Source organism: Notechis scutatus, chromosome 1 (genome assembly GCF_049901735.1).
Source record: "Notechis scutatus isolate UNSWTSFEM ecotype Mainland chromosome 1, rNotScu1.2, whole genome shotgun sequence".
NCBI lineage: Eukaryota > Metazoa > Chordata > Lepidosauria > Squamata > Elapidae > Notechis > Notechis scutatus.
The window spans coordinates 121276995-121303420 of record NC_142009.1 but is presented as its reverse complement, the minus strand read 5'-3'; the positions used below and the strand labels follow the sequence as shown (position 1 = coordinate 121303420).

General features: G+C 38.8%; 1 protein-coding gene across 2 annotated transcripts; it reads left to right on the top strand.

Annotated features, from left to right (window-relative positions):
* The first annotated feature begins 1905 nt into the window (after nt 1–1905).
* On the top strand, nt 1906–24924 carry OGFRL1 (opioid growth factor receptor like 1). 2 transcript variants are annotated; one of them, XM_026665218.2, is made up of 7 exons: nt 1906–6493; nt 14571–14657; nt 16517–16595; nt 18166–18244; nt 18337–18403; nt 18519–18664; nt 21155–24924. In XM_026665218.2, the coding sequence occupies exons 1-7, from the start codon at nt 5459–5461 to the stop codon at nt 21903–21905; spliced, it is 2244 nt and encodes a 747-aa protein (XP_026521003.2). In that variant the 5' UTR covers nt 1906–5458; the 3' UTR covers nt 21906–24924. The 2 variants fall into 2 exon arrangements, with proteins under 2 accessions (XP_026521003.2, XP_026521002.2); XM_026665217.2 differs by having other exon boundaries at nt 16514–16595.
* Nucleotides 24925–26426: the final 1502 nt, after the last annotated feature.

Below are 26426 nucleotides of genomic sequence, written 5' to 3'. Positions count from 1 at the left end.
ATCTGGCTTTCCAAGCAATGAACTTTAAGATAAAATGATATCCATATTTTGCATATCTCTGCACCCTTCTACAGCTACCAAGCTACCCCCTTTACCCTCTGGTTCACAGGTCACATTTTGGACAGAGCAGACCACCGGTTTGAAAGAGGGGTCAAAGAGGCCATCTATGTCAAAACTGAACAGCCCTCTCTCAACAGAGGCGAGGGATACAACATCATCCATCTCCAGTCTATAACACAGTCCTTTCAACAATTCCAAAAAGGCTCCACACCCATTTGCACTACTCAGGTGACCCTGACCCAACACAGATACACCTCCAAATGGCCTCAAAGACTTGCTAAATAGAATGCAAATGACCACCTGTCTGCAAGGAATATAAATCCTTCCTTTCCCCACATCCAATCAGAGCTGAAGAAGCTTCTTGGATGAGAAGTGAAAGAAAAACCAGAAAGTTCAGTTGCCTCTTGAAAAAGTACTTTGGGGATAAATGACAACTCAATACCGAGAATACATGAGAAACTCAGAATAACCCCACCTTGATTCTGTTTGGTTTTAGAAGGGGTGAGAGAAACTGGAACGCTTTTGAGAGCTGGTTATTGTACCCTATAACAATAGAGTTCAAGTAAAAGATTCTCCAGTCCAGTCGTGTCCAACTCTAGGGGATGGCGCTCCATTTCTTAGCGAAGGGAACCAGTATTGCCCAAAGATGTTTCCATAGGCACATAGCTAGGGTGAAGTATATGCCAAGGCACAAGGAATGCTGTTACCTTCCCACCAAAGGGGTAGTTATTTATCCAGTGGTAGTTATTTATCTACTCGCATTTGCATGCTTTTGAACTGCTAGGTTGACAGGAGCTGAGTCACGTAACAGGAGCTCACCCCACCACTCAGTGCTCAGGTCTCAAACCTAAGCTATAAGCTTTCCAACTGATAAGGTCAATTTATTTAATTGCTGAGCCATCACAGCCCCTAGAGCAATGGTGCTCAACCTTCCTAATGCCGTAACCTTTTAATACAGTTCCTCATGTTGTGATGACCCCCAACCATAAAATTATGGCTCGGTTCCTAGGACCATCGAAAATACATGTTTTCTGATGGTCTTAGGCGACCCCTGTGAAAGGGTTGTTAGACCCCCCCACAAAGGGGTCATGACCCACAGGTTGAGAACCACTGCCCCAGAGAGTTCTGGTAGTCTGTGCTTTGTCTGTTCCCTGACCTGGCCTACCTCAAGAGCTGACAGTAGGCTAGCATAACAAATAGACCTAAACAGATCCCAATTCCTTACGACATCGTCAATCACATTGTAGATGAAGCGTGCTAGATCATGCTGACAACAAAAATTGCATAATACAATATTAAAAATGGTATTTAAAAAAATGGTACAGTTGAAAACTTTAACCTGGCTGAGTTGTGGGCTGGAGATGAGATAATAACTATTTAATGAGAACATGTCTTGTTAAACTATTGAATTCATGCAATGGTTTTGGTGACAACTGGGGGACTTGAAGACGAGCATAAGTGGAATTCAATAAGCTGAGCCCAGCCATGAAAAAGGATATGTCAAGATCAAAATAAAATTTATTTATTTTTTCTATTTCTTAAAAGCAAAGACTGGAACTAGACAATCTCAGTATACAATATTTACCCAAAAGGAAGATGAGGGTTTTTTTTCTCCTTCAAAAAACTATTTGTGATTTGGGGGAAAAGGGTAATCTTACCTTAGAACCAAAAGATAAAAGAAAAAAGGATAAGAACAGAACTATTGAAAATTAACACAAGATGCAAATTATTGCAGATACTGCAAAACCTGAATACTTAAGATACAGTAGTATTCCTGCCCCTAACAATAAGCCAGTCCTTCCAAAGACATTTAGCAAATTCACCTTAGCCATTGTTTTTTCTACTTTCCACTTTTCCAGTCATTTTGCCCAAGTTATTATTTGCTTGCAGCACATGCCCAGTGTATATGAATTTCCACTTGCTGATAATTATCTCAAGGGGGCAGTCGGCCAGCCTTTATTTCATCCAGGTTGATTGGTTGTTCTTGCAGTCCATGCTAGTCTTGGTGAGTGTCTCCAAATCCATAATCTAAAGTCATCTATGTTCTTTCTTTCATTCTAAATGTTCATCTTTTACAATCAGATGGTACCATTGGAAAAATCAGTACTAACACTGTCTTTGTTGCCAATTAAACATTTTTATCATCTATTAACTTGTCTGTCATTGCATTCCTCAAGGAATTATTTCTCTTTCCTTTTCTAACACACTTCCATTTTTTAATATTCTTGACTCGAGAAAATAAAATTGTCTAGCATCTTCAAAATAAAATTGTCTAACACCTTCAAAATAAAATTGTCTAGCATCTTCAAAATAAAATTATCAACAGTGAATTCACTAAGCTTGCTGATTGACATTACATTTGCCACCTTAACTTTTAACATTAATCTCAGTGTTTCACTTTTGTTTTCATAAAGAGTTCTTCTAATAGTTCATTTTCAGCTAACAAGGTGATGTCATTTATGTATTGCCAATATTTTTGACCTCTAATTTTGATTCAAGTTGTCACCTCTTCCAAACTAGTGGTTCTTATGTTTATTTTATTAAGGTAACCAGATGTGGAAACAATATGCATCCTTGTTTTGAACCACTTTTTTAAAAAAATCCTGTTTTCTTATAGTACTTTATCTTTTTTTTTTTTTGAGTGATATTCCACATTTTGTTTTAATATACCAGTAAGGCTCCACAAATCAACTACATATGTGCCCCCAGATACCTCTTAATTTAACTCAAATATTTTTATATTAGTAAGTCATGGTCTATTCCACTATCTTTCCCTTGAAGTGTCTTAACTGAATGGATTGGATTTCTCCACTTGTTTCTTTTATATATCCATCTTGATTCTAATGTTGTCCTTTAGTGATGTTCATGTGTAGAGTTTGTCCACAAATGTTTACTGAGGATAAAGAATAATCTTAATTAAATTCTAATGACTTACTGCCTGCATTGTTGCATTGGCTCCTTCCAAATGTTTGTGTGACTAAAAATTCTTCCATTATTACAAGGTTTGCATTTAATTACCTATTATAATACAATATTGTCTCTTAATGCTGCATTTAGTATCTCTTGCAATTGTGTAAAAATTGTATTAACTGTATTTCCACTAATTCTATTGGGTTATAGCACATGCTAGAAAGCCAGCTTGGTGTAGCTTTTAAGGCATAAGGCTAGGAACCAGGAGGCCATGAATTCTAATCCTACCTTAAGCACAAAGCTCTCTCAGCCGTAGGAAAGTGGCAATAGAAAACCATTACTGAAAATCTTGCCAAGAGAACTGCAAGGACTAGTTCATACAGTCATCCAGAGTAAAAAAAACTGACTTGAAGGAGCCCAATTTTTTTTTAGAAAAGGACATATTTAACAATGTATTATTGCCTCCCGATCCCTTCATATGGATATAATTTTTATCATATAAATATCTAGTTCTTACCTCTGTGTGTGCACCCTTGCTTATTTCTTTATTTACTCATTATGTTTCTATATTAATGGATTCAATAAAAATAACTCCTGGCACTGGTGGTTCACAACATAAAGGCCCATAAAAATGCAAGCCTCCGTAAAGTGATGGCCAATGATTTTCCAAAAACCCATGGGACATCTCTGTCTTTCACAGATTTCACAAGACCAAGAGTAAACATCCAAATGTAACTTAAAAAGATCTTATTTGATTCATAGTCAGCCTGACTTTACAAAAGCTTCTTAATAACTTCTCAAATTGTTCCTAAGTATTACAAACCAGATATTCCTTCTCAGATTTCATTTTATTGTTTAGGAGTTAAGAAACTGCTAATCTATATAAAACACAATATCTAGTAACTGAACAGATTAAGTAGAAGAATTGTAACTGTAATGCAGTGTTTTGTTTTGTTTTAATTTTGTTTAATTGCCTCCAGCAAGGCAAATATTATCTGTAGAGACAATGTCTTCCTTCCTTCCTCCCTCCCTCCCTCCCAGACTCAAGTCTTCCAGAAGAGATTTGCAAGGTTTGTAGATCTCTCTCTCTCTACCTACAGAAAGATATCCAAATTATCATATTTTTCTTGGCATGTTCTCCCAGAGACAAGATTATATCCTTAGTCCTGAATGGTTTCTTTGTCTGAGGTTTCCTCTAGAAAGGAGAACAGAAAAGAGAGAAGCCAAAGCAAATATATAAATATTTACTGAATTATACAAAGAGAACAGAGACTAACCCCTGACTGATCTCATTGCTCTGGACCTACAAAATTTATTTTATTTTATTTGTTTGTCAAACATGTGCAAGATAACAAGTATAGGTATGAACATAAACTGAAAAGAAGTAAATACAGATAAATGGGGACAGTAAGACAGGGATGGTAGGCACACTGGTGCACTTATGCATGCTTCCTTTATATTTCAGCCCTGTTTATCTAGGTAACAGTTCTTAGATTTTCATCAAGGTCATCTTATATACACTCTAGAATTACCAATGGATTCCAGGCCACATCAGCAGTAGTGAAGCTGGTATTCAGAGATGATTTCAGGATTTCTTAGTGTGGAGTTCTCCACCATCATCATGCCAGGTAAATGTTATCTGCTTTCTGTGTTTTAACAGGCATTCCAGCAGCTGCCTACTAAATAGTTTGACATCTGGGGACTTCATGGGCATACCAATGAAAAGGGAGGGGGGTATTTTTAGTTTCCAATCTAGCCTTGGGATTTGATGATAGTAGCCGCTCAAATATCTATCTAGTTTAATCTTGCCCAATTTCTTAAATACCTTTCTGACGTGCTAGCTATTTTGAACCCAAGATAGATGGATGCCGTATTTCTGCATTCTTCCTCGATTTCTTTCCCCCCTATTCATGGATAACCACACTTGGGAAGAAAAATCTGCATATTGGAACAGACTCCAAAAAAACAAAAACAAAAAAAACCCACCACCATTCCAGTTTCTGTAATGAATTGTTATTGTTGCTGAAGGAGTAGTGGGGCAAGTTACAGCAGGGCCGTTAATTAAAAGGCAATATTTGGAAGCCGTGCAGAGCTCAAGCTGTCCCTCCCCACATTTTAACAGCTGTAGGTTAACAACAAACTCTCCTTTTCCAAGCACGAAGATGCACCTGTTGATTTCCCCACCCACCGAGTTAGAGGTAGGCGCGGGAAGAGCCCTGCCAATAAAAAGCGCTCCTGCTGCCTTTTTGCCTCCAAAGTTGGACTGCGTTTCCAGATTCCCAGCACCTCCACCTAAGATCTCCACCCACCCACCCTCGCCACAAACACACATACACACACTCTCAAAACTCCATCGCCCGAGGGATTCAAGTGTCCCACTCGGCGCCCCTGCTTTCCTGTGCGTGGGGACCAGCAGGTCTTTCCTTAGAAGTTAACGCGATTCAAGGCGGGAGGGAAAAGAAGGCGCAGCCAGCTTGCTGAGGGGCTGATGGGTGTTGGCAACACCGCCTCCTTCCCGTCCTCCCTTCCTTCCTCTCTCTCGGGCTCTCCGAGGCTTGTCAGAGGCCTACAGCCTCAGCCTCCAAGCAGTCGCGGCGGGCGGGGGAGCGAAGTTCCAGAGGCGGCCACGGCACGCGTGTCGCCGAAACTCGCCTCGCACCTCCGCCACTTGCTCGGCGGCGAGGCGCTCCGCTCGGCTTCCTCCTTCAGGCGGCACCTGCTGCTACTGCTGCTACAGGAGCAGCAGCGGCCAAGGGAGGGCCGGCTTCAGTATTTCCTGTGGAAATCCCGGAGCATTCAGCTCCTCCTCTCGATTCTTCCCCCACCCCCGCGCGTGTTTGCGGGTTGGGGATTGAGGAAGGGAGGAAGGAGCAGAGCGCGTTGGCTGTTGTCGCTTCTGCCTTCTGCGTCTGACCGCCTCCCCCCCACCTTCCTCCTCCCCGACCTCCTTGTCGCTTTCTGCCGTTCGGCTGTGGCGTCCCGGCTCGGCCACCCACCCACCCACCCCGGCCTCCAGGAGCAGCGTCCTTCCGAGCCGGCCGATCTTCCCGCTTCCCCACGCGCGCCCCCTTTGCGTCTCCGGAGGGGAAAGGGGAAAAAAGAAGAAGAAGCAAGGGGGGCGCCGGGCTCCCGCAGCGCTTCCCCGATGGGCAGTTTGCTGAGCGGAGTCAGCTTCAAGGAGCCCACCACGGTGGAGGATTGTGACTCGACCTGGGAGACGGATTCGGAGCCGGAGCTGCAGGACCCAGGCGGGGAAGAAGGGCAACCGCTGGAACAGGCGGGCGGTGGCGGCGACGGCGACGACCCAGCGGCTGACCGGCAGCAGCAGCAGCAGTCAGAGGAACCGCTCCCTGCGGCAGGCGGCCGGCCGGAAGCCGCCGAGAAGCGCGAAGGGGCTGCTGAGGAAGAGGAGGAGGTGGTGGTGGAGAAGGAGGAGGAAAAGGAAGGAGGAGACGGGGTGGCCGAAGAAGACGAAGCTGAGGGCAGGGAGCAGGGAGAGACCGAAGCCCCCGGGCCCGAACAGGTAACCCGGGACCCTTGCAAACTTCTGCCGCGGGGGGGTTGGCGGGCTGAGAGGGGCGCGCTGGAGCTCTTCCTGGGCGCCTCTTGGACGGGGCCACCGGCCCTCACCTTGGCAGCGCTGTGCTCTCTTCCAAGGTTGAGTATCACTTTCCTGGTACGGGCGTGCGGATGAGGGCTCGTGGAAGCCAAGGTTACAAAAGCTGCCCGGCGCCATTCATTTTTGGCTCCTTTTCACCCTTGCCCCTGCTTCCTCACCTTTTCCCCTTCGCTTCCTCCCTCCGCGCCTCTTTAAATATTTGCATGCTTTGGTGACTTGGAAGCTAGGCGTGTCTACGGCATTCTCTCCCCCCCGCCTCGGTGTTAGAAAACGGGCTCGACGGGTAGGAGAGGTAGAGGAAAATATCGGGAGCGCGGGGTTAGTTGGCCATCTCTTACTCCAGCCGGTCATTCCGTCTGGGTTTGGTTTTTTTCCTTTCCTGTTGCTCTCGAGGCACGGTTGTGGAAAGAGGAACTATGTGGAGTGGGGTTGGGGTTTGTTGCTTTCCTTCTTGACAGACTGAAGAAGCCGGCCTGGTGTCTCTTGAAAAGATTGTGGTGGTTGTTAACATTAAGAATCATAATTCATGCCCAATCCAAGTTGCTTTCCCTCTGCAACCTCTACTTCAGAGAATGATGTGTGGGAAGGCAAAATGCAGTTTCAGAACTAAATATACTTGAGGGTCTCGTTGAGAGCAACCGTTTCTAGGCTTTTACCTACCCGACCGACATGACTTTCACTGTATAGAACTAAAATAACTTAATAGAACAGACTTCAAGAGATAATATATTGCTGTTCCCTCTTTCTGCTTTTATCAAATTCTCTGATGGTTCCTTTTCTTTAAAAAGAATGGATATATATTTATTTCTGTAGTCTTCTGGGAAATTCTTTAGCAAGAAGTCAGCTTTCAGTAGTGTTTTCAATTCACAATCTTAACGTGTTAAAAGAAAATAATTGCAAAATGTCTATTTTGACTATTTGAATATAGCACTGTATGATGACTTCTGTAAAAAATATAGGAGTTAAGACACACAGGGCCAAATTTCAGAGAGCTTTACATTCAAGATTTTCATACACACATTACATTCAAGATTCTCTCTCTCTCTCTCTCTCTCTCACACACACACACTCCCCGCTAAATTTAATGAAATTAAAACATTTCTGGAATTTAGCAAAGGACAAAATATATAGTAATAAATCTTTATGGGATGATAGAATTCAGATTACCATTTTCTCTTAAAATATGGGGAAAAAAAACATTCTATAAAGGCTATACTACAAAATTTTCACTATTATGTAATCATTATTTTTGAGCAGTTCTATCTTCTCTAAACATCTATTTTGGTTTTGGTTTTATTAAACTTGAAAATTATACTGTGCAGTTTTCAAACTATATTGTAGTTTCTAAATTTGAATTTTAGGTATAAGAAAACTTAATTTTGAAAATATAATTTCTACACTGAATTATGAGTTCCTTTGCAACTACTTCTCTTAGCTCTCCTTCACAAACATAAGTATATTTAAGTTACTGTGTCCTTTTTTGTTAACATTATAGTTGCTTTAAATAATTCACCTTTTGGTGATGGGTAGAAAGGCAGGATATAAGTATACAATAGCAACGTACACAGTTGCTATTGAGAAAATTTCCTAGATGAGTCCACGAAGTCTTCAAGATTTGAACTCTTCAAGATTTGAACTTTCATTTGACTTGAATTGACTATAGCAATTAATCTATGGAACTCTATTTGCACTAGGCTCAAGGACTTTGGCATTATTCAGGCAAAACTTAGCCTGGCATTATAAATTTGCTACCCCTCTCCTGGCACACCCTTGAATTTCAGTAATCATTTTAAATCCACTTGCATAATGTTAATAGTACTAGAATCATATTGTTGTAATCCTCAATCATTTCTTTCACTTACACATACTAGTTTGTAAGGGGCAGGATCTAGTAGAAACCTTGCCACTGAAAATAACCACTGCCCAGAGATTCTGAGAAAATAAACACAGTTTATAGCTAAAGATTGGTATTACCTATGTCTTTAGTAATTAATCTCTATATATAAAAGCGAAATATCACTCACACATCATCACAAAATCTCCAGAACTGTAAAGCCTACAAGCTTGAAATTTGGCACATAACAGTATTAGTTTGCCTCTTGGCTTCTAGGTGCTAAGAAAGGATTTTTCGAAATGACCATCAGAGCATTAGTATTTCCTATATAATTATTAACATGCTGTGATGCTAAGGAGCATACTCCCCCTCTAATACTCCCCCTCCCCACCTGAAAAGAAATCTGTTCCAAATGCAAAACACAAGCAGAGGAATTTCAGTTTTAGTTTCACAGCACCAAGCAGCTTTAGTACAGAACAGTTGAGCTAAGCCATGCCCAGGCTCCTTGCTGTTTCCTTCTTGCTCACATAGTAAATACTGCTTCAGTTTCCAAACAGCCCTCAACTCTCTCACAAACTGACAGGACACTAGCCAGATGAATACCGATGGATCCTGGTAGGCAGAGGCAGAATTTGTTTTCCTTACTTTCCTCCCCAAAAACTAAGCCCGACCACATAGTTTCATAGCGAAGCACCGGTATCGAGCTAGTAACTATATATTTCTTAAAAGATGCATCCCCAAGAAAGTGTCTAAACATATGCATAAAAGTCTTCATTCCAAGGTGTTTGAGATAGACAGATAGATCAATAGATATTTTAATTCAACATTGCCCAACTCTCAACAACTCTAGATAATGAGAAAAATAATTAGTGTTACTTAAATTGTAAAGGAAGACTAATAAAACTGTTACAGAAACAGTAAGATTATAATGTGATACAATACACGATACATAACAATGCAGTAGTATTAGTTTGCCTGGATATCTTCTTATGCAGTTGGTAAAGTTCCTGACTAGCTGAATATTTGTTGAGATGCAGAGATGCAAACCTCTCTCTCAGCTTTATTCTGGATCTCTGGGAGGCTCCAATCTTTAAAAATGATGGATAATGATTAAAGTGCTTTATCTAATACAATGTGGTTAAGAATAGAAGTGTGACTAATGAAAAGAAGAACCACTAAAACAGAAAGGATGCCGGCCTGTGTGCACTTACGTGGGAGTGAGCCTTCTTGAAAATAATGTGACTGATTTCTGAATAGATATACTGTATGTAGGACTGCACTGTAAGGGTGCTTATTATTTCCTAATCTGCAGCTCTGAACCAAACCCCAGCTGAAGTCTGTGTGAATGTTACTAACTTCAGAAAACAACAACCCTGATTCTGGATAGGCAGTTGCATATTCTTTCGTAAACATAAATAGCTACTTTGATCATTTAAAGTCTTCATGCAAGTGTATTTAATATTTACAAATATTTTACTCAAAGTATTTCTTGGACTAGGGTCAGTTTAAGTCACCAGACGGACTTGACTTACAAACACACACACACACAGACAGACAGACAGACAGACAGACAGACATCTTATTTAATTAATGTCTTGAAGCCATCGGAATAGCTACAATTAGTCCTTGACTTATGACTACAATTGAGCCCAACATTTCTGTTGCTAAGCGTGACAGTTGTTAAAAAGAGTTTTGCCCTGTTTTATGATCTTTCTTGCCACACTTGTTAAGAGAATCACTGTAGTTAAGTTAGTGACACAATTGTTAAGTGAATCTGGCTTCCCCATTGACTTTGCTTGTCAGAAGGTTACAGAAGGTGATCACTTAACCCCCGGACAATACAACTGTCATAAATTTGAACCAGTTACCAACTGTCCGAATTTTAATCATCTAACTATACGGGTATGCTGCAACGGTTTTAAGTGTGAAGAACGGTCATAAGTCACTTTTTTCAGTGCTGTAGTAACTTCAAATGGACACTAAATGAATGGTTGTAAATCAAGGGCTACCTGTAGTTTGGGAAATTTAATTTGACTGTCGTCATCAGTCCCACATGCTCAGTATGAAAGATAAGCAAAGATATGGATTCAGTCACTAGGACATATACGGTACATTATTTTGCTTAAGGACTTTTTCTTCTTGTTGGATAAAATATTTGCAACATCATTCTTGTTAGGAGGAAAAGTTACTTCAAACCGAATTCCACTGGTAGTTTCATAGACACATTCATGTAATTTTCTTGGCAACTGTACATAATTTGGTCCCCATTGGTTTTTTTTCCTGGGGTAGGTTTTTAATTTTTGCAATCTAGCCTACAACCTTGTTCCTTCTTAGTGGTCTCCTAACCAAACCTGCCTATATCAGCTGAGTGCAGGAGATTGAATGGTATCAAGTATTTAAGCAGGTTTTCAAGAATACGAGAAAGACGCTTATTTTTAAAGTGTTTGTTATTCTATAGATGCTGTAAAGAAAATATTGGTGATCCCAATCACCATTAATTATAAAAATTAATGTGGAATTACAGGTGTGTGTGTGTGTGTGTGTGTGTTAATAGAACAGGAAATGAACGGTGCAAAAATTTTGAACATTTGAATTGGTTTGGAATAGTTAATGCTTTGGTCCAGTGTGTCAGTCATACACTCATAACTTACTTACATATTAAAATGAGGTCCCCAGTATAATAAGGAAATGAAACACTCTTTTGTGAACTACCTGTTCACAATAAAACTACTTCTACCTGTTGTTTTATGTTTTATGTGACGATTTATTCAAGTTAGCTTTGAGTAGGGGAACAGGTGCACTGAGATATATTGCTCTTCTGTGTTTCAAGGTTCATACAATATATTCCTCTCTAAAACTGCTTTTACCCTTCTCCAGAAATGAGTGTGTGTTAAATTTATTCCAATATGACAAGGGTGTCAAACTTGCAGCGTCACATTGTCATCATTTGATATATTGTGACTTCCCCCCACTCTTTGCTAAACCAGGGGTAGACGTGGCCAGTGCGTGATACATCCGGCCCACAGACCACGAGTTTGACACCCTGCAATACACTGTTAATGCACAATATGATTTCTTCTCCTGACCTCTTTGTAATTCAACTCATACTTTCTGAGATCCATTCTGAAGGATCTCCAAACCTCCAGAACAGAGAAAGGGGTAGCTGCTCTATTGACACAAACCAAACATCAGCAGGAAAAAAAATTGAATCTTTCACCTCTGGTGATATAGACAACATACATATTCAATAAATCAATATCACATCCAATCTTATAAATTATTACTATATGATTTTTTCCATGGATAATAATTGTTTTCAGTTACAGTTATTGGTTCAGGTAGTCCTCAACTTATGACCACAATTGATTCTAAGATTTCTGTTGCTAAGTGAAACGTGTGTTGTTAAAAGAGTTTTGCCCCATTTTATGACCTTTCTTGCCAAAATTGTTAAGTGAATCACTGCAGTTGTTAGGTTAGCAACACAGTTGTAAAGTGAATCTGGCTTCCCCATTGACTTCGTTTGTCAGAAGGTCACAAAAAGTGATCCCATGATGTCGGAACATTACAACTGTCATAAATATGACATCTGAATTTTGATCGCGTAACCATGGAGATGCTGGAACGGTGTGAAAAACCCTCATAAGTCACTTTTTTCAGTGTCATTGTAACTTTGAAAGGTCATTTAGTGAACTGTTATAAGTCGAGAACTACCTGTATTCCATTTATAGCATCAGTTCTGTCATATTTCCATGTTATGAGGTACTTAGGGTGTCTAGAATACCTTAGTTATAGGAAGGTATTGAATGACATCATTTGGACTCACGCAGATCACAAAGCTCCTTTAAGTTGATGTAAATTATAGCATTTGACTATCCACGAACAATTAGTTAGCTTTATTATGCTGCTTCAGTACCAGAAATGGTCACTTCATTCGTTTGTTTGTTTGTTCGTTCTGTCCTTCAATTTCTATAGCTGCTCACCTCAGTCAATGACTCTGGGTGGTTTACAATTCAAAAATATATTATCATTAAAATACTAAAAACATTTTAAAACAATAAAAAATAAAATCCAAAATTAATATACATAGCAGCCAAGATATTTGGCCAGTTAGCAATAAAGCTAGGAAACAGAGGGGCCCTTGATACATTCAGCACCACAGACACAGGAACATAGGCAGGTTATTAGAAGGTGATTATGAAAGGCTGACAAGGTTGGAGCCATTCTAATCTCTAAAGGAAGAATGTTTCATAGAACAAGGGCCACTGTGGAAGAAACTCATCTTCTGGTCCCCTCAGCAGACACTCTTTGGCTGATGGGATCTGCAGCATGCCCATTCCATTAGATCGAGTTGGATGGATAGAGACTCTTGGAAAAAGGTGTTCCCTTGGGTAACCTATTAAGGTCACCCCATCCCAATTGAACAAAAAGTATTAGTAACTAGCAGATTATAAACAAGAATTCTAAGTATCTTAATATTCTAGCAAAAGAGTTGAGAAAAAAAGAACTTTAACAAATATTTTCAAAACTCCAAATCTGGAGCTGAGACCATAAGAATGCTACATAATTCTTACATGTTTTTTTTAATGTTGTTAATAAAGAAATATGTCAGGTTAACTTGTAATACAGAATGGTTTCGTTTTTTTAATATAATTGATCAGTGATTACTCAAAAATTGGTGCTTATTTATATATCATAGTTGTTCCAACTTAATGATCACAGGAGTTCACAGGACTGTCTGCAAAGTCCCAGTTATATGAAAATTATATGACAATGTAAATATGTGATAGTTCCTACGTTAATTAGATACATATAGGTCCTCTGATTTCCATAATGACAATTGTTTCAAAAAGTAGGAACACCACAATAAAACCTATAAAATTTACATCTATACCTTTGTTTATATACAAACTGGGTTTATATAAAAATTGGATTCATGTCAGGTACGAACAAATGGACCCTCATGTCTGATTGCTACTTTATTGTTCTATGCCTATTTCACAGGAACCTCCCCAAATTGGTAGCTTTCACCTGGGAAAGAGTAGATAAGATTCAAATGCATTGGCAGGAGGGGGTCAAATCTTGGCCTCTTGTGCTTACATAATGAGTCCAGACTGATTCCCTGCTTAAGTCCCTCTCTCGATTGAGACAGTTGTTCTCGAACAATTATTTACCCAGTTTCTATAACCATCCGTTTCAATCAACGACTCTGTTACATTGTTTACCTTAGTATGTTACAATCTGGATTATAAGCATTGTATGCCATTTAGCACAGTGTATAGACTTAATCCAAGCTAGTTTATTCAAGTAATTTTTTGAGAAAGGTAACCAGATTGAACAGTGCCATTGCTTGTTATCAGAGCCATAGAATGAGAAACATCATGTCTTGGTCTTGACGACAAATAAGATTCCTTGAAAAATCTTCCTGATACACATAGCTGTAAAACTTCCATGTTACCTACTTGTGGTGTTCATTAACATTTTGTTGGAGTAGTCATATCTGGAATTGGTAGACATTAAGTAGAGTTCTTTTGGAAGATCCTCCAAGCTTCAGCAGATCTGGGGTGGAAGATGTAAGAATCATGGCTGGAGAGGATCTCAAAAACAAGAGAAAAAGAACCCCGGGGTGGGGTAGGGAAATGGAAGAGTGGAATGTACAAATAATTCAAGTGGAGATGTAGAAATAGTATAAGTTCATGCTGCCAAATGTGCCATAGACAGGTGGTCCTTGATTTACAACCATTCATTTAGTGACTGAAGTTACAACAGCACTGAAAAAAGTTACTTATGGCTGATTCTCGCACTTAGGTTTGCCACAGTGTTCCCCACAGTCACGGGATCAAAATTCAGACTCAACTGGGATGTGTCTATGATGGTTGCGATGTTCTGGGATTTCCAGCTGTAGCTTCCAACAAGCAAAATGAACAAGTCTCCATCACTTTAACGACAGCAGCGTTTTCTTAACAATCATGGCAAAAAAAGGTCATAAAATCAGGTTCGACTCACTTAACAACCATCTTGCTTAGCAATGGAAATTCTAGTCCGAGTTGTGGTTGTAAATTGAAGATTACCGGGTAGGAGGATTTAAATTAAATGGTTATGCTAATTCTGCTGTTTCTCACTGATATATTTTTTTTCTTGCTCTTTCAGGGGGATGATTCAGTTGATGTGACAGCTAAACCAAAGAGAAGTTTTTATGCTGCAAGAGACTTATATAAATATCGTCATCAATATCCAGTAAGAACATTTTGTATTCTGGGAGATTTTATTAAAATAAAGTAGTATTAAACTTAAGTCCCGTTGCAGTTCCATGGGAGACCCTTAATTTTTTAGAAAAAATTATAGTGACCTTGGAAGTTGGATAATGGGGGATATTGGTGAATTCTATCAGCTCCTATAATTGTCATTACAAATACAAATTCCAAATATTTATTGATTAATTGTTTTTCTTAATGACACCTGTATAGAGAACTCAGTTGGGGAACAGTTACAATTTCTTAGGTTTTGCATTACAAAAGTTTATTATAGCTTCCATGTTGATTGAAAAAAAAAAGTTTATTGCAGAAAAGCCCAAGATTTAAAATTAAGAAACACAAACCCTTACAGTGCAATTACTAATTTGCCTCTGTTACATATCATATGGAAATCCAAAAAAATGACAATCTAAAAAAAGAGAAGCTGAAAAGAAAAGAGCTTGTAATCATTTTACGATTTATTTTATGTGTCAACTATTTGAGATAAATGCTTACTTGAAAGCAAGCTTTAACTTCAGTGGTTTTCTTTATCCTCTGAACATGTTTAAGATTGATTGATTATGTGTCGTCAAGTTGTTTTCAACTCCTAGCAATCACATAGATACACTCTTATATTTCTGAGATTTAAGACTGGTGGTCTGCGAGGAAATTGTGGTTGAGAAATGTCACCCCCCAGAGCGTCCCCCAAAGCAATTAATCCAGGCTGCACAGGAACACAAGGCTGCGCCGCCCACATGGTCCGCGGGAACCCTCCCCACCCATTCACTCCTACTTGTGGTATCTGGCAAACTTGCCTACTAAGTTGCTATTTTTCCTTTTTCCCCCCCAACCATCAGCTGTTCTGGGAGATTTAGATTAGCTAGAAAGCAGGAAATCGTTGGATTTCTTGCTTTCTAGCTAATCTTTAGATCTTCCTAACCTTCCTTAGGACTGAAGCTTCTATTATTCAGTGCATAATCAGGTAGCTGATGGCAGAAAGATAGATGTCTGAATGAATCTGTGATTCTGTGAGCAACTCAATCTGACTGCCTGCTTTGCCTGATTTTGGGTAAAAGTTGTTCTCTTTTTTATAAAAAATTCAATATTTACATAAATATTTATAATATTTACATACAAACTATGCCCAGCCAGTCACATGACCAAGCCACACCCACAAATTAGGCCATGCCTACAGAACCGGTTGTCAAGACATTTGAATCCCATCCCTGCCTCTGTGTGCATGTGTAGATGTGGGTGTGTGTGAGAGAGAGAGGGGAGAGGGAGAGGTTAGATCAGTTCTCGATCTCTCCCCCCCCCCCAACGTCAGCAAACCAGTCAGTCAAAATTCATATTAGTGGTCTTCGGGATTAAAAATTATGAGTTTGGTGGTCCCTGAGGTCCAAAAGGTTGGTGCCCCCTGATCAAGAACATACCCACCAACACTGACAAGATATGCTACAAGCATATAAATAGAGAGCAAGGCCCTCTCCCTTCTAGCACTGATGATGTTACCTAGCTGGGTAATTAAACGTGTGCAAGAAAACAACCAAGCTCAGAGAGCACCAAAGAACCCAAGTTCAACCCTGAGCCACAAATATTACCTTCTATTAGTAACTCATATTATACATTTACTATTACTATATTTTATTGGCTTATCTATGATATCTATGTGATATTGATAAATTGCCTAAAATGTTTAATCCATTTTACCTTGTTACATTTTGCTCATCAATCTTGTTTCTAGTCTAGTCTAGTCTAGCAAAATTGTATTTTGGATTATGTGAAACCATATCTGTAATAATTTCAGTTCCAGACTATTTCTTATGGAGCATTTTTGCATTTGTCTTCCTTCCTGCTCAGCAGAATTTTAAAGAACTGAGATACCAGAATGATTTGTGCAACCTCCGCTTTTACAAGAACAAAATTCCCTTTAAACCTGATGGTAAGTAATTGGTACCATGATCAATGCATTATTTATACGTAGTTCAGTTTCAGATCTATTTAAATCAGATGGCCCAAACAAGTTCTACTTTGCATTTAACTTTATAGCTCTATCTTGTGTACATTGACATGGAAGTATTTTATTAATTTATTTATTGAATTTATCACTTGAGTGTGTGTGTGTGTGTGTGTGTGTGTCTGTGTGTGTGTGTGTGTGTGTGTGTGTGTGTAGCGGGGGGGGCGGATAGAGAGAGAGATGCCACTCACGCATCTCCAGAATTGTAAAGCCTACAAACTTGAAATTTGGCACATATGTTCCTCTTGGCTTCTAGGTGCTCACTAAGAAAGGATTTTTCGAATTGACCATCAGAGCATTAATATTTTGTATATTATTATTAACACACTCTGATGCTAAGGAGTTTTACTCCCCCTCCCCATCTGAAAAGAAATCTGTTCCAAATGCAAAACACAAGCAGAGGAGTTTCAGTTTCAGCTTTAGTTTCACAGCACCAAGCAGCTTTAGTACAGAACAGATGAACAGATAAGCCACACCGCAGCTCCTTGCTGTCTCCTTCTTGCTCACCCAGCAAATATTGTTTCAGTTTCCAAACAGCCCTAAACTCTCTCACACTGATGGGACACTAGCCAGATGAATACCAATGGATGCTGCTAGGCAGAGGCAGATTTTTCCCCCTTATTTTCCTCTCCAAAAACTAAGCCCGACCACATAGTTTCATAGTGAAGTATGGGTATTGTGCTAGTAATATAATAAAATCGCCCCCCCCCCAGCTCCGCCGACAGCAGATCACACGAGCCATGAGATGGGCTCCATCCCCCTCTGGGTTCCCGAGGCCCGCTGGCAGAACCAGGTCTTCAGTGCCTTCTGGAAAAGTGTTAGAGTGGGGGCTGTTGTAATCTCTGGGGGAATGAAGTTCCAGAGAGAGGGAGCCACCACAGAGAAGGCCCTTCTTCTGGGTCCCACCAGGTGTATATCCCGCAGCATTCCCTGCTTTAGTAAGACAGTTGCGTTTATTTATCCTTCACCTTGTTTGCCAGGGTTCTCATCATGACTTTCTCCCCCAAAATAGGTCCTTGAGGCATTACCCTGAGTTTAAAACTTCGAACATCAATGTATGTGGCTGCAGTGAGGATTTGCTGTCCTACTTAATGGAGGAAAGAGATAAAAAATCCTTCCAGTGAGATTCAGCTTTAGGTTCTCTAGAAGTCTCAGGAAATCTCATGCTCTTCTGAAGGTCTTTTTTGGCACCATGATTCTGAAGTTAGCTTTGCATCACTGACAGTCTATGTACTTAGAATCATAGAAGGTAGAAGAGACCTTAGAGGTTTTCAACCGGTAAAGAAGGGCAAAGGACTTATTGTTTGATCTTTGGCTACAGTTAACCTCATATATTTCCTTATCCTTCAACCATTGAAAGAATATTAATGTATTCATTTTAGCAATAAGTACTAACCTAAAAACAATGCTTTTTATTTTATTTTTACCTTTACTTATGTTTACACTTCATTCCTGAATGTTATTTAGAAAGTTATGTTCCTTGGTATACTTATAGGGGTTTATATTGAAGAGGTCCTGAATAAATGGAAAGGAGATTATGAAAAGTTGGAACACAATCACACCTACATACAGTGGTTGGTATCTTTTATTTTTTTAATTTCTTTTTAATAAACTGGTTAAAGCCATTTCAGTTTCAGAAAAACTTGTATGTCTGTTTTGAATGTAGGTTGTTTCCACTCCGAGAGCAAGGATTGAATTTCTATGCAAAAGAATTAACAACCTGTGAAATTGAGGTAAAGCATCTAATTTATAATGTAATGCTAATACTTAAACATTTAAACTGGAATAATTTTATATATTTAATGCTCTTGATGTTTGTGCATTCTTGTAAAAAAAAATCTGTTACAGGAGTTCAAAAAAACGAAAGAAGCGATTCGAAGATTCCTATTAGCTTACAAAATGATGTTGGAGTTTTTCGGGATAAAATTAATTGATAAAACTGGGAATGTAGCACGAGCTGCTAACTGGCAAGAAAGATTCCAGCACTTGAATGAGTAAGTTATATCTTCAGAAAATGCTTGAGAACTGTTAGTATCAAAACCAGGCAATTCTCTCCAGGTTTGTTTTTCTAAGCAGTTACCATACTTTACTTCCTTCTTGGTCATCAATTGTGATGGTTGTAAATAAAGGTGGTCATGTGAACCACTGATTCACTATGGACATTGTTTTGCTGAAAGCTGGATGTAAGTGCCAATTTTTTGGCAAAAATGGAATAAAATGTAGTTTTGTGACTGAACACTACAAACAAACATAAATGTGGACATGTTGCTGAATGTCCAAAGTTTGGTCATGTCCAAAGTTTGGTCATAAGGGGAACACAACCGTTCAAACTTCAAATTCAGGTTGTAAGTAGCCCCAAGATTAGAACTTTAAAGAGTCGTAAGTTAAGGAGTACATATATGATGAATATGCTCAATGATATCAAAGGCAGAAGTATACATAATAGGCAAGGTTCATCTTATTTTCCTCACCTTTTTTTCTGATTCCAAGCCAGATACACTCTTATCTTTCTTCTTTTATATAGTGATGTTTTCTCCCACATTAAAAAAGAGATGTAATGTCAGTTTTGTCAAGACATAGAATACAATGAATATAGCATGGATACATATTATTTATCTGTGAGAATAGAAAGGCACTTCTCGGAAACATAATGTTTCCATAATGGAGTCTCTGTATACTTGTTCCTCGTTCATTGATAATGATATTTGGCTTGAACAGTGATGTCATTATCATAACCTTTGTTTGTCTATGCATCATTGGGTGTTCCTAGGATAAACAAATGTTGGAAGGTAGGTTTAAGAGGTGACACCTTTCAGACGGAATGCATGAATCAATGGTGCTAATTTTCTCCAAATTCTTTTAGGAAGAATAAAGTGTTGTCCTTGACTCATTAGTAGCATAAAAGTTAGAAAGACTAAACCATTTGTCAGCTAAATGTTACAGAACCTGGACCTAACCTGATCTGAATTCTGTCTATTCTGGAACCAAGATATTCTCCAGAAGCATCTGGTTCAACTGCTTTTACCTATACACTTCGTTGTTTAACTTCTATATTCATAGTCATGGCCTTTGCTAAGCTTGATTTTTGTCCTCTAACTTTGTCCATTGATCAATTTCCATTCTTATTTATAAGTAATAATCATGGAGATTCTGCAGCCATCCCATTTATGACACATACCGGCTCTATAGATGCTTAGCAGCACTGGTAACCTTTGGCTTTAGAAAAATCTCTTAAAATTAACTATTCAAAAATAAGTTTTGGTCTCAATTAATAATTAATATTAGAGCATTTGATCAAGGACTTGGTATGTTACCATTTAAGCATTCATTTCTAACTTTTCACTGTTGGAATAATCAGTTACATGAATGCTGAATAAGAACCCCCCAGGCCCCTAGTGGGATTCTTAAATATACAAACCATCCAATCAATAATTGTATACCTGCAGCCATTAAATTATATAAAGCCAAGATCATGGGCTTGCTGATATATGGTGCCCAGGTATGGGTTTACCCCTCTCTCTCTTGGGAGCGATTCAGTCTAGACTTTTAAAAATCTTTTTCATGTTCCTCTCTCAACCTCAAAAGCTCTTACATAGTATGTATGGTTGTATCTCACTTGGGACCTGCCTAAGAAAATGCCATGTCAGTTTCTCATTGAAAATAATGTTCTAGAGAACATCTGTAGGCAGGCACCCTGACTCTGATTTGGTATATTTTGGCTATATCGTTCTTTGGACCATCAAGGTTTTGGTTATGGAGGATTTGGCATTTAGGTCTTCAGAGTGACAAGAGCTAAATTTACTCATTTTCATTATCATGCAATTACTGATCCCTCTTGGACAATACTTAGATATTTTTATAATATCTTACATGTTTCTTACATTGGCCTAAATTGATGCATTGCTTATTAGGATGACACTAGGCAGATAAATTAGTCTTCCATATGGTAACCATATTTGTGTATATTCAGACACAGAAGTTGAGTCACTGAATTATATTCTTTAAATTGTCTGTTCAGTCACTCATAGCATTTGGCAAAAACCTGATTGTCAGAAATCTTAGTCATTTGACTAATAGCTTTCTGATTTCCCTCTGCAAGACCAAATATGGCAACCACTAAAAAGATTGCCAACTTTTTAACAACAACCATAGCTTGCAGAAATTTGCCTGATATCCCCCCTTTTAGTACCAATTGTTTCAGACCCAGTTTATCATGTGGTTCTAAGTTCTCTTTTTGTTGTTTATTGATCTCTGACCATCAATCAATCAGAGAAGAGGAATTCTACTTTTGTCAGATTTATAGTCCATCACATATAACCGATGATTGCAACTTATCTAGAAGACCTTTCATTGGATACTTTACATCCAATCCTTATTTCATCAAGGGTACAAGTAGTGATGATTTTTCAGCTACATTTTTTTCCTCTTGAGATAATTATTTTTTTTGTCCTGTCATTTTGAATCCGACTTATCTTTCTTTGCAGATCCCAACATAATTATCTGAGAATCACCCGGATTCTGAAGAGTCTTGGTGAACTTGGTTATGAGAGTTTCAAGCCTCCTCTCGTGAAATTAATTCTACATGAGGCTCTGGTGGAAGAAACCATTCCCAACATTAAACAGAGCGCTCTCGAATATTTTGTCTACACCATTAGAGATCGAAGAGAGAGGAGAAAACTCCTACGGTTTGCCCAACAGCACTACACACCTTCTGACCATTTCATATGGGGACCACCAAAGAAACAGAAGCCAGAAGGGAGCAAACCAAGTAAAAAGCTGGCTTCACCAGTGTCCCTTCGCAACAGCTCTACTTGTAAGCATAAAAAGACAAAAGAGCTCAAGAACGTATCTGAAATTTGTAACTCAAGGAATAAAACAAATGACGAGAAAAAAACAGAGCATATTAAAAACGGTACCGATAGTGATCAGAGTAAGAAAACTGGCTCGCCTGAAGTTGTTAAGCAGAGCAGTATGGTAAAAAATAGTAGTGCTGAATGTCACAACTCTAAAATGGACATTGTTGAGCCTTTGAATCAGAAGGAGACTATTTCTCACTTAAAAAAACATAAAGGCAAAAACAAGGAAAACGTTAGCCAAGACTGTAAACATTTGGAAGATACAGAAAAAGATTCATGTGAGACTAAAAATGATTCAACAAATATATCATCGGATATGCAAGACAATATATGTAAGGATAAAAACCTGGCGAGTTCATCTGTAAGAAATAAAGAGTGAAATCTTCTACTGCATATGACAAAATGGGTTTTCGCTAGTAGAAAATTGTTAAGAAACAAGAGGTCTTTGGTACTGGATCCAGTGCTCGCTACATCAGCTTAACCTTGGTGGGGTTGTGGCTTCTTTAATTTGTTTACGGTTTGTACTTCTCCCAGCTGTGTATTAAGCTTACAAACTGCATATTGCTAAAGTCTTAAGAAAAAAACCCGTTCCTTTAAATCTGTTTTCTATGCATAAAAATCTTAACATTGATTTTTAATGTGTATTTCATTTAAACTCTTTTAATGAATTTTAAGGTTTTGTTTTCAAAATATGGATGCGAGATAGACTTCCAAGGAGCCAAAGTTAATGTCTCTTCAGCAGATAACTATGCTAATGTTTATAGAGTGCCTACCACTACTTAAAAATGGGAATTTAGCTGTATTCTTATTTAACACAGAAAGTGGACCTCAGAGACTTGAGCTAAAGTCAAGCACAGCCTTGAATCACACTGGGCAAACTATATTAGTTCAGCTCTTTTTGAAGCTTGACTATAAGGACCCGTAATTAATTTCCCTAGGTTATTATGAGAAAATACAGAAGTAGCAAATTGCTACCATTTGCATACTAGCCTCCCAACATATTCTTACAGTTTTGTTATTGCCATTTCTCTTGATATCTCCTCTAATACAGTGTACTGAATGAAGTGTTGGAAAAGTAGGATTCAGAAGTGGTAAAGAGAGTACAGCATTTAAATGTTTTAAAATAAATAATAAAACCTGGTATGATATTCCAAATGAAAGGTTGGGCAGAGAATACATTTATCAGCAAAATTCTTGCGGATGTAAAATTGGATAAAAATGTGTTCTGGTTGCATGCTTTCTGCTTTCCATTATTATCTCACTTCATCCCTCACCCTTTTTGTTTCTGGTTTTTTTTTTTTTTGCATAGAGTTTCACACCTCTGAGAATGAAGGTAAGCATTTCGTCCATGTTTACTTGAGTATCTGGAGGGAATCATTCCACTTGAGAGGTTTCATTCCTGTGGATAGGGGCTTTTGTATAAAACACAGAAAAATTTAAAAGTTGCAAAGACCAAAAAAATTGGTGTAGCCAGCTTTTCTAGGGCAGAAAAACACTGTTTTAAGTATGACCTTCCTATAATTTCAGAATGGATTTAAAAAGCCCTTATATACAGGAGCTTTCATCTTTTCTCCCAACATCCCTGAAAATTCCTAACAACAGTGGGAATCTACTGAAGGAAAACCACCTTAGCATGTTGATATTTGCACAAGGAATCTCACTGTTTTCTTGCTTCTCCCTCTCTTCACCTCTGACCCAGGAAGTATTCCCAGGGAAGGAGCTACATGTCTAAAAGTTGAAGTCTATTAATGAGAAGGACTCAGAAGATGTTGCCAGAGCTAGGAAGATTTTTTTTCAAAGAATCATAGCTCTCTATCAACGTCATAATTATAGCACTCTTAATATAAACAGTTTAATTATCCTTCCCCGAATCAAAAGACCTTGTAGAAGGAAAGAGCAGAGAATGTGATAAAATTGTGGTCTATGTGATTGTGCTTATTTCTGATACTAGTTTGGGTTAAGAGCAGGAAAGAGCTTGTATGTATGTGTTAGCGCTTTTCTCCCACAAAATCAAGGAGTGTTTGCATGACATGCTAAAGTACAGGTAGTCCTCGGCTTACAACCACAATTATTTACCAAATCATTTGAAGTTACAAATTCACCAAATAAAGTGATTCATGACTGCTCCTCATACTTAATGACTGTTACAGCATTCCTGTGAACGTGTAATCAAAATGTGGGTGCTTAGCAATCGGTTTGTATTTACAGTGGTTCATTTCAGCCTCCCAGGATCATGTGAACTTCATTTGCGACCTTCCCAGTCAGCTTCCAACAAACAAAGTCAATGGGAAAGGCTGTCTTTGCTTAATGTCCGCATGATTCATTAAACAACTGCTTCGCAGCTATGGCAAAAGGAAGTTTTAAGTTGCATGACTTAAAAACTTAAAAAACCATCCTGCTTAAGCAATGGGAATTCTGATCGTAAATCAAGAACTAACTGTAAAGTAAGAGGGGAAGGAGGAGGCGTAATATAGATGGTGGTTGAGACATAAACAATACATTGCTACCAACCCACCTATCCCACAATGGTTTTGTCTTAAACCAGGTGCTCCAAGTCAGCCCTGTAGTGGGGCCATGGAAAAAGAGGGTTAAATATGTCACCATGCTGTCAGGGCACATTATTCTAGGTACTTGTTTCTAATTATTTTTCTCATTTTTACTCTTTCTGCCCATAACACTCAGATTGCAGCTATGTAGAATAAAATGGACATAAAGACCCTGACTGCAGTTTAAAAAAGTAGGAAGTGATAGTCGCTTATGGAAGTGAGACTTACGGCCTGACTGGTAATCTGCTATTGGTTTATAGAAGTTCAAAAAAAGGTACCATTAGGCTGCAAACACAGCTCATCAGTCCTGAAACTCATAATCTAGTAGAAAAAGTAAATAAACTCCCAAGTAATACGAATGTGCTATTAAGCTCTGTTTTCTCCCACTTCAGAAAATTCTGCTTTTGGCACCATATTCTGTTAAAATAATTTGAATGCAGCTTTTAGAAAACTTGACTCCCAAGTGTCCAGTGCATTGTCAATTACTGGAATTCAGTGAGCAGCAGCATGCCCCAACAAAGATTTGGTGGGCCTGTGCTGAGAATACTTGCATACATTTTGTCGTTGATGCACAGAAACAAAAAGTAATTGCAAATAAAGCTTTTGTGTATTTGTTGCTCCCATTCTCCAGCATTGACTGCTGTATGCCAACTGTGATTGGGTAGTCTTCTGTCTGCAAGCTTGCAGGATACATGCATTAAAGTATAACAGTATTGGATCCCTGTTTCTTAAGATTTTTCTTAAATATAAGCAATGCTGCCTTTTTGAAATGTGCACACTTTTTTAAAAAAAAGTACAGATTGAATTTTGTCCTGTTAATGTCAAAAATATAATTAAAATTGTATTCCTGTCTTTGGATCTGGCTTAGTAGATTGTTTTACAAGCATATGGCATGGAGGTGGGGAATTGGTACAAATTCTGCTTTGATAGTGATTCTTTTAGATGCTATACATGTGGCTGAGGCGCTTGCCAAACATGTATACCACGAAGCAGCTTGCAGATTTTTTTTTTGTTTTGTGTTTTTTTTTTTGTAAAACCAAGGAACTCTTTATGAATGCTTCATACTCTGTCACTTCTTGGCTGCCTTTCAATGCTGGCATGCAGCAATCTCTAGCAACAACAAGCATATAAAATGGCAGCACAATACAAGGTTCCTTAAATAAAGGAATATTAGAAATTATTTTGTAATCAAACATTATACCTCCCTCTCTGTTACGTACACCCACACTCCTACTACCCATTCACAAAAAAATGATGCAATTTCATTTTCAATCTTTGCTGGCTCAGTGTTGTGATTCAAACTCAGGCTGCAAACATTGGTTTTTAAGCTCTGGAATCTTAGCTATTTCTTCTTCATTTCTGGAGGCAGGTTTCTTCTGCATAGTTCCCTCATCAATTAAGATCAGACCAGCTTCTTAGGTGCAATCACCATCAAGGAAACCAGCTTTTGCCTGCTGCTGCAGCAGCACTTAAGCTTCTGCATGTTGTATCTAAACAACGTATCTATTCTGGGCATAGGGATGGAAAGTGCAAAGCCTTTATTCTCATTAAAAGCTGCTTTGATTTCTTTTGTGTTTGATGTTGAGAATTCAGTATGTTTCTCTATTTCAGTAGCTTTGTTTTATGTGCAACAACCACTTTCTCATTAAAGAAGAGAGGTGTAAATAGAGGTGAGAGTTAATTGGGGGGAAATGCAATTGGTTACAGTAGAGAGATCTGCATTCAAAATAACTGCGCCAACAACATGAGCTTGTCTGACCCCTTGGTTTAAATGCAATGACCAGAACATAATTTCCCTTTTTTTAAAAAAACCAAGTATTTTTGTGCTTGGTTGGTACATTTTCTTCTGCCAGCACCTCATATACCTCCTGGTGGAAGCTTGAGACTTTGGCAAGGTACAAAAATCAGAACATCCCCAAAGAAGGACACGACACTTCAAGGGCATAATGATTTTCCTTTAGTACTGAAATATTCAAGTTTCACCTACTAGATATGGATTTTGTCATTTAATAATAATACAGTTCAGTGTGTAATAAGTGGAGGTGTGCATCACACACACAACACAAAGAGCTTTGCTTTCAACTTGAAGTATTTTGGGAGTTTTGCCAAATGGTCCTTGATAGACTGTGGTTTGGGAGAACCAAAACTCAGAACATTTTTATTCTTCCAGCTACAATCTGGGGGGTTCTTAAGAGGCGAGTCAGGCAACATGAGCCCCACCTCTTTCCTCCCTCATCCCTCTCCCTGTCTTCTGCATTGTCTCATATGTTAGCCCAGTGGTCCCCAACCTTTTGGGCACCAAGGACTGGTTCCGTAGAAGTTTTTCCGTGGACAGAAGGGCCTGCATCCCACGA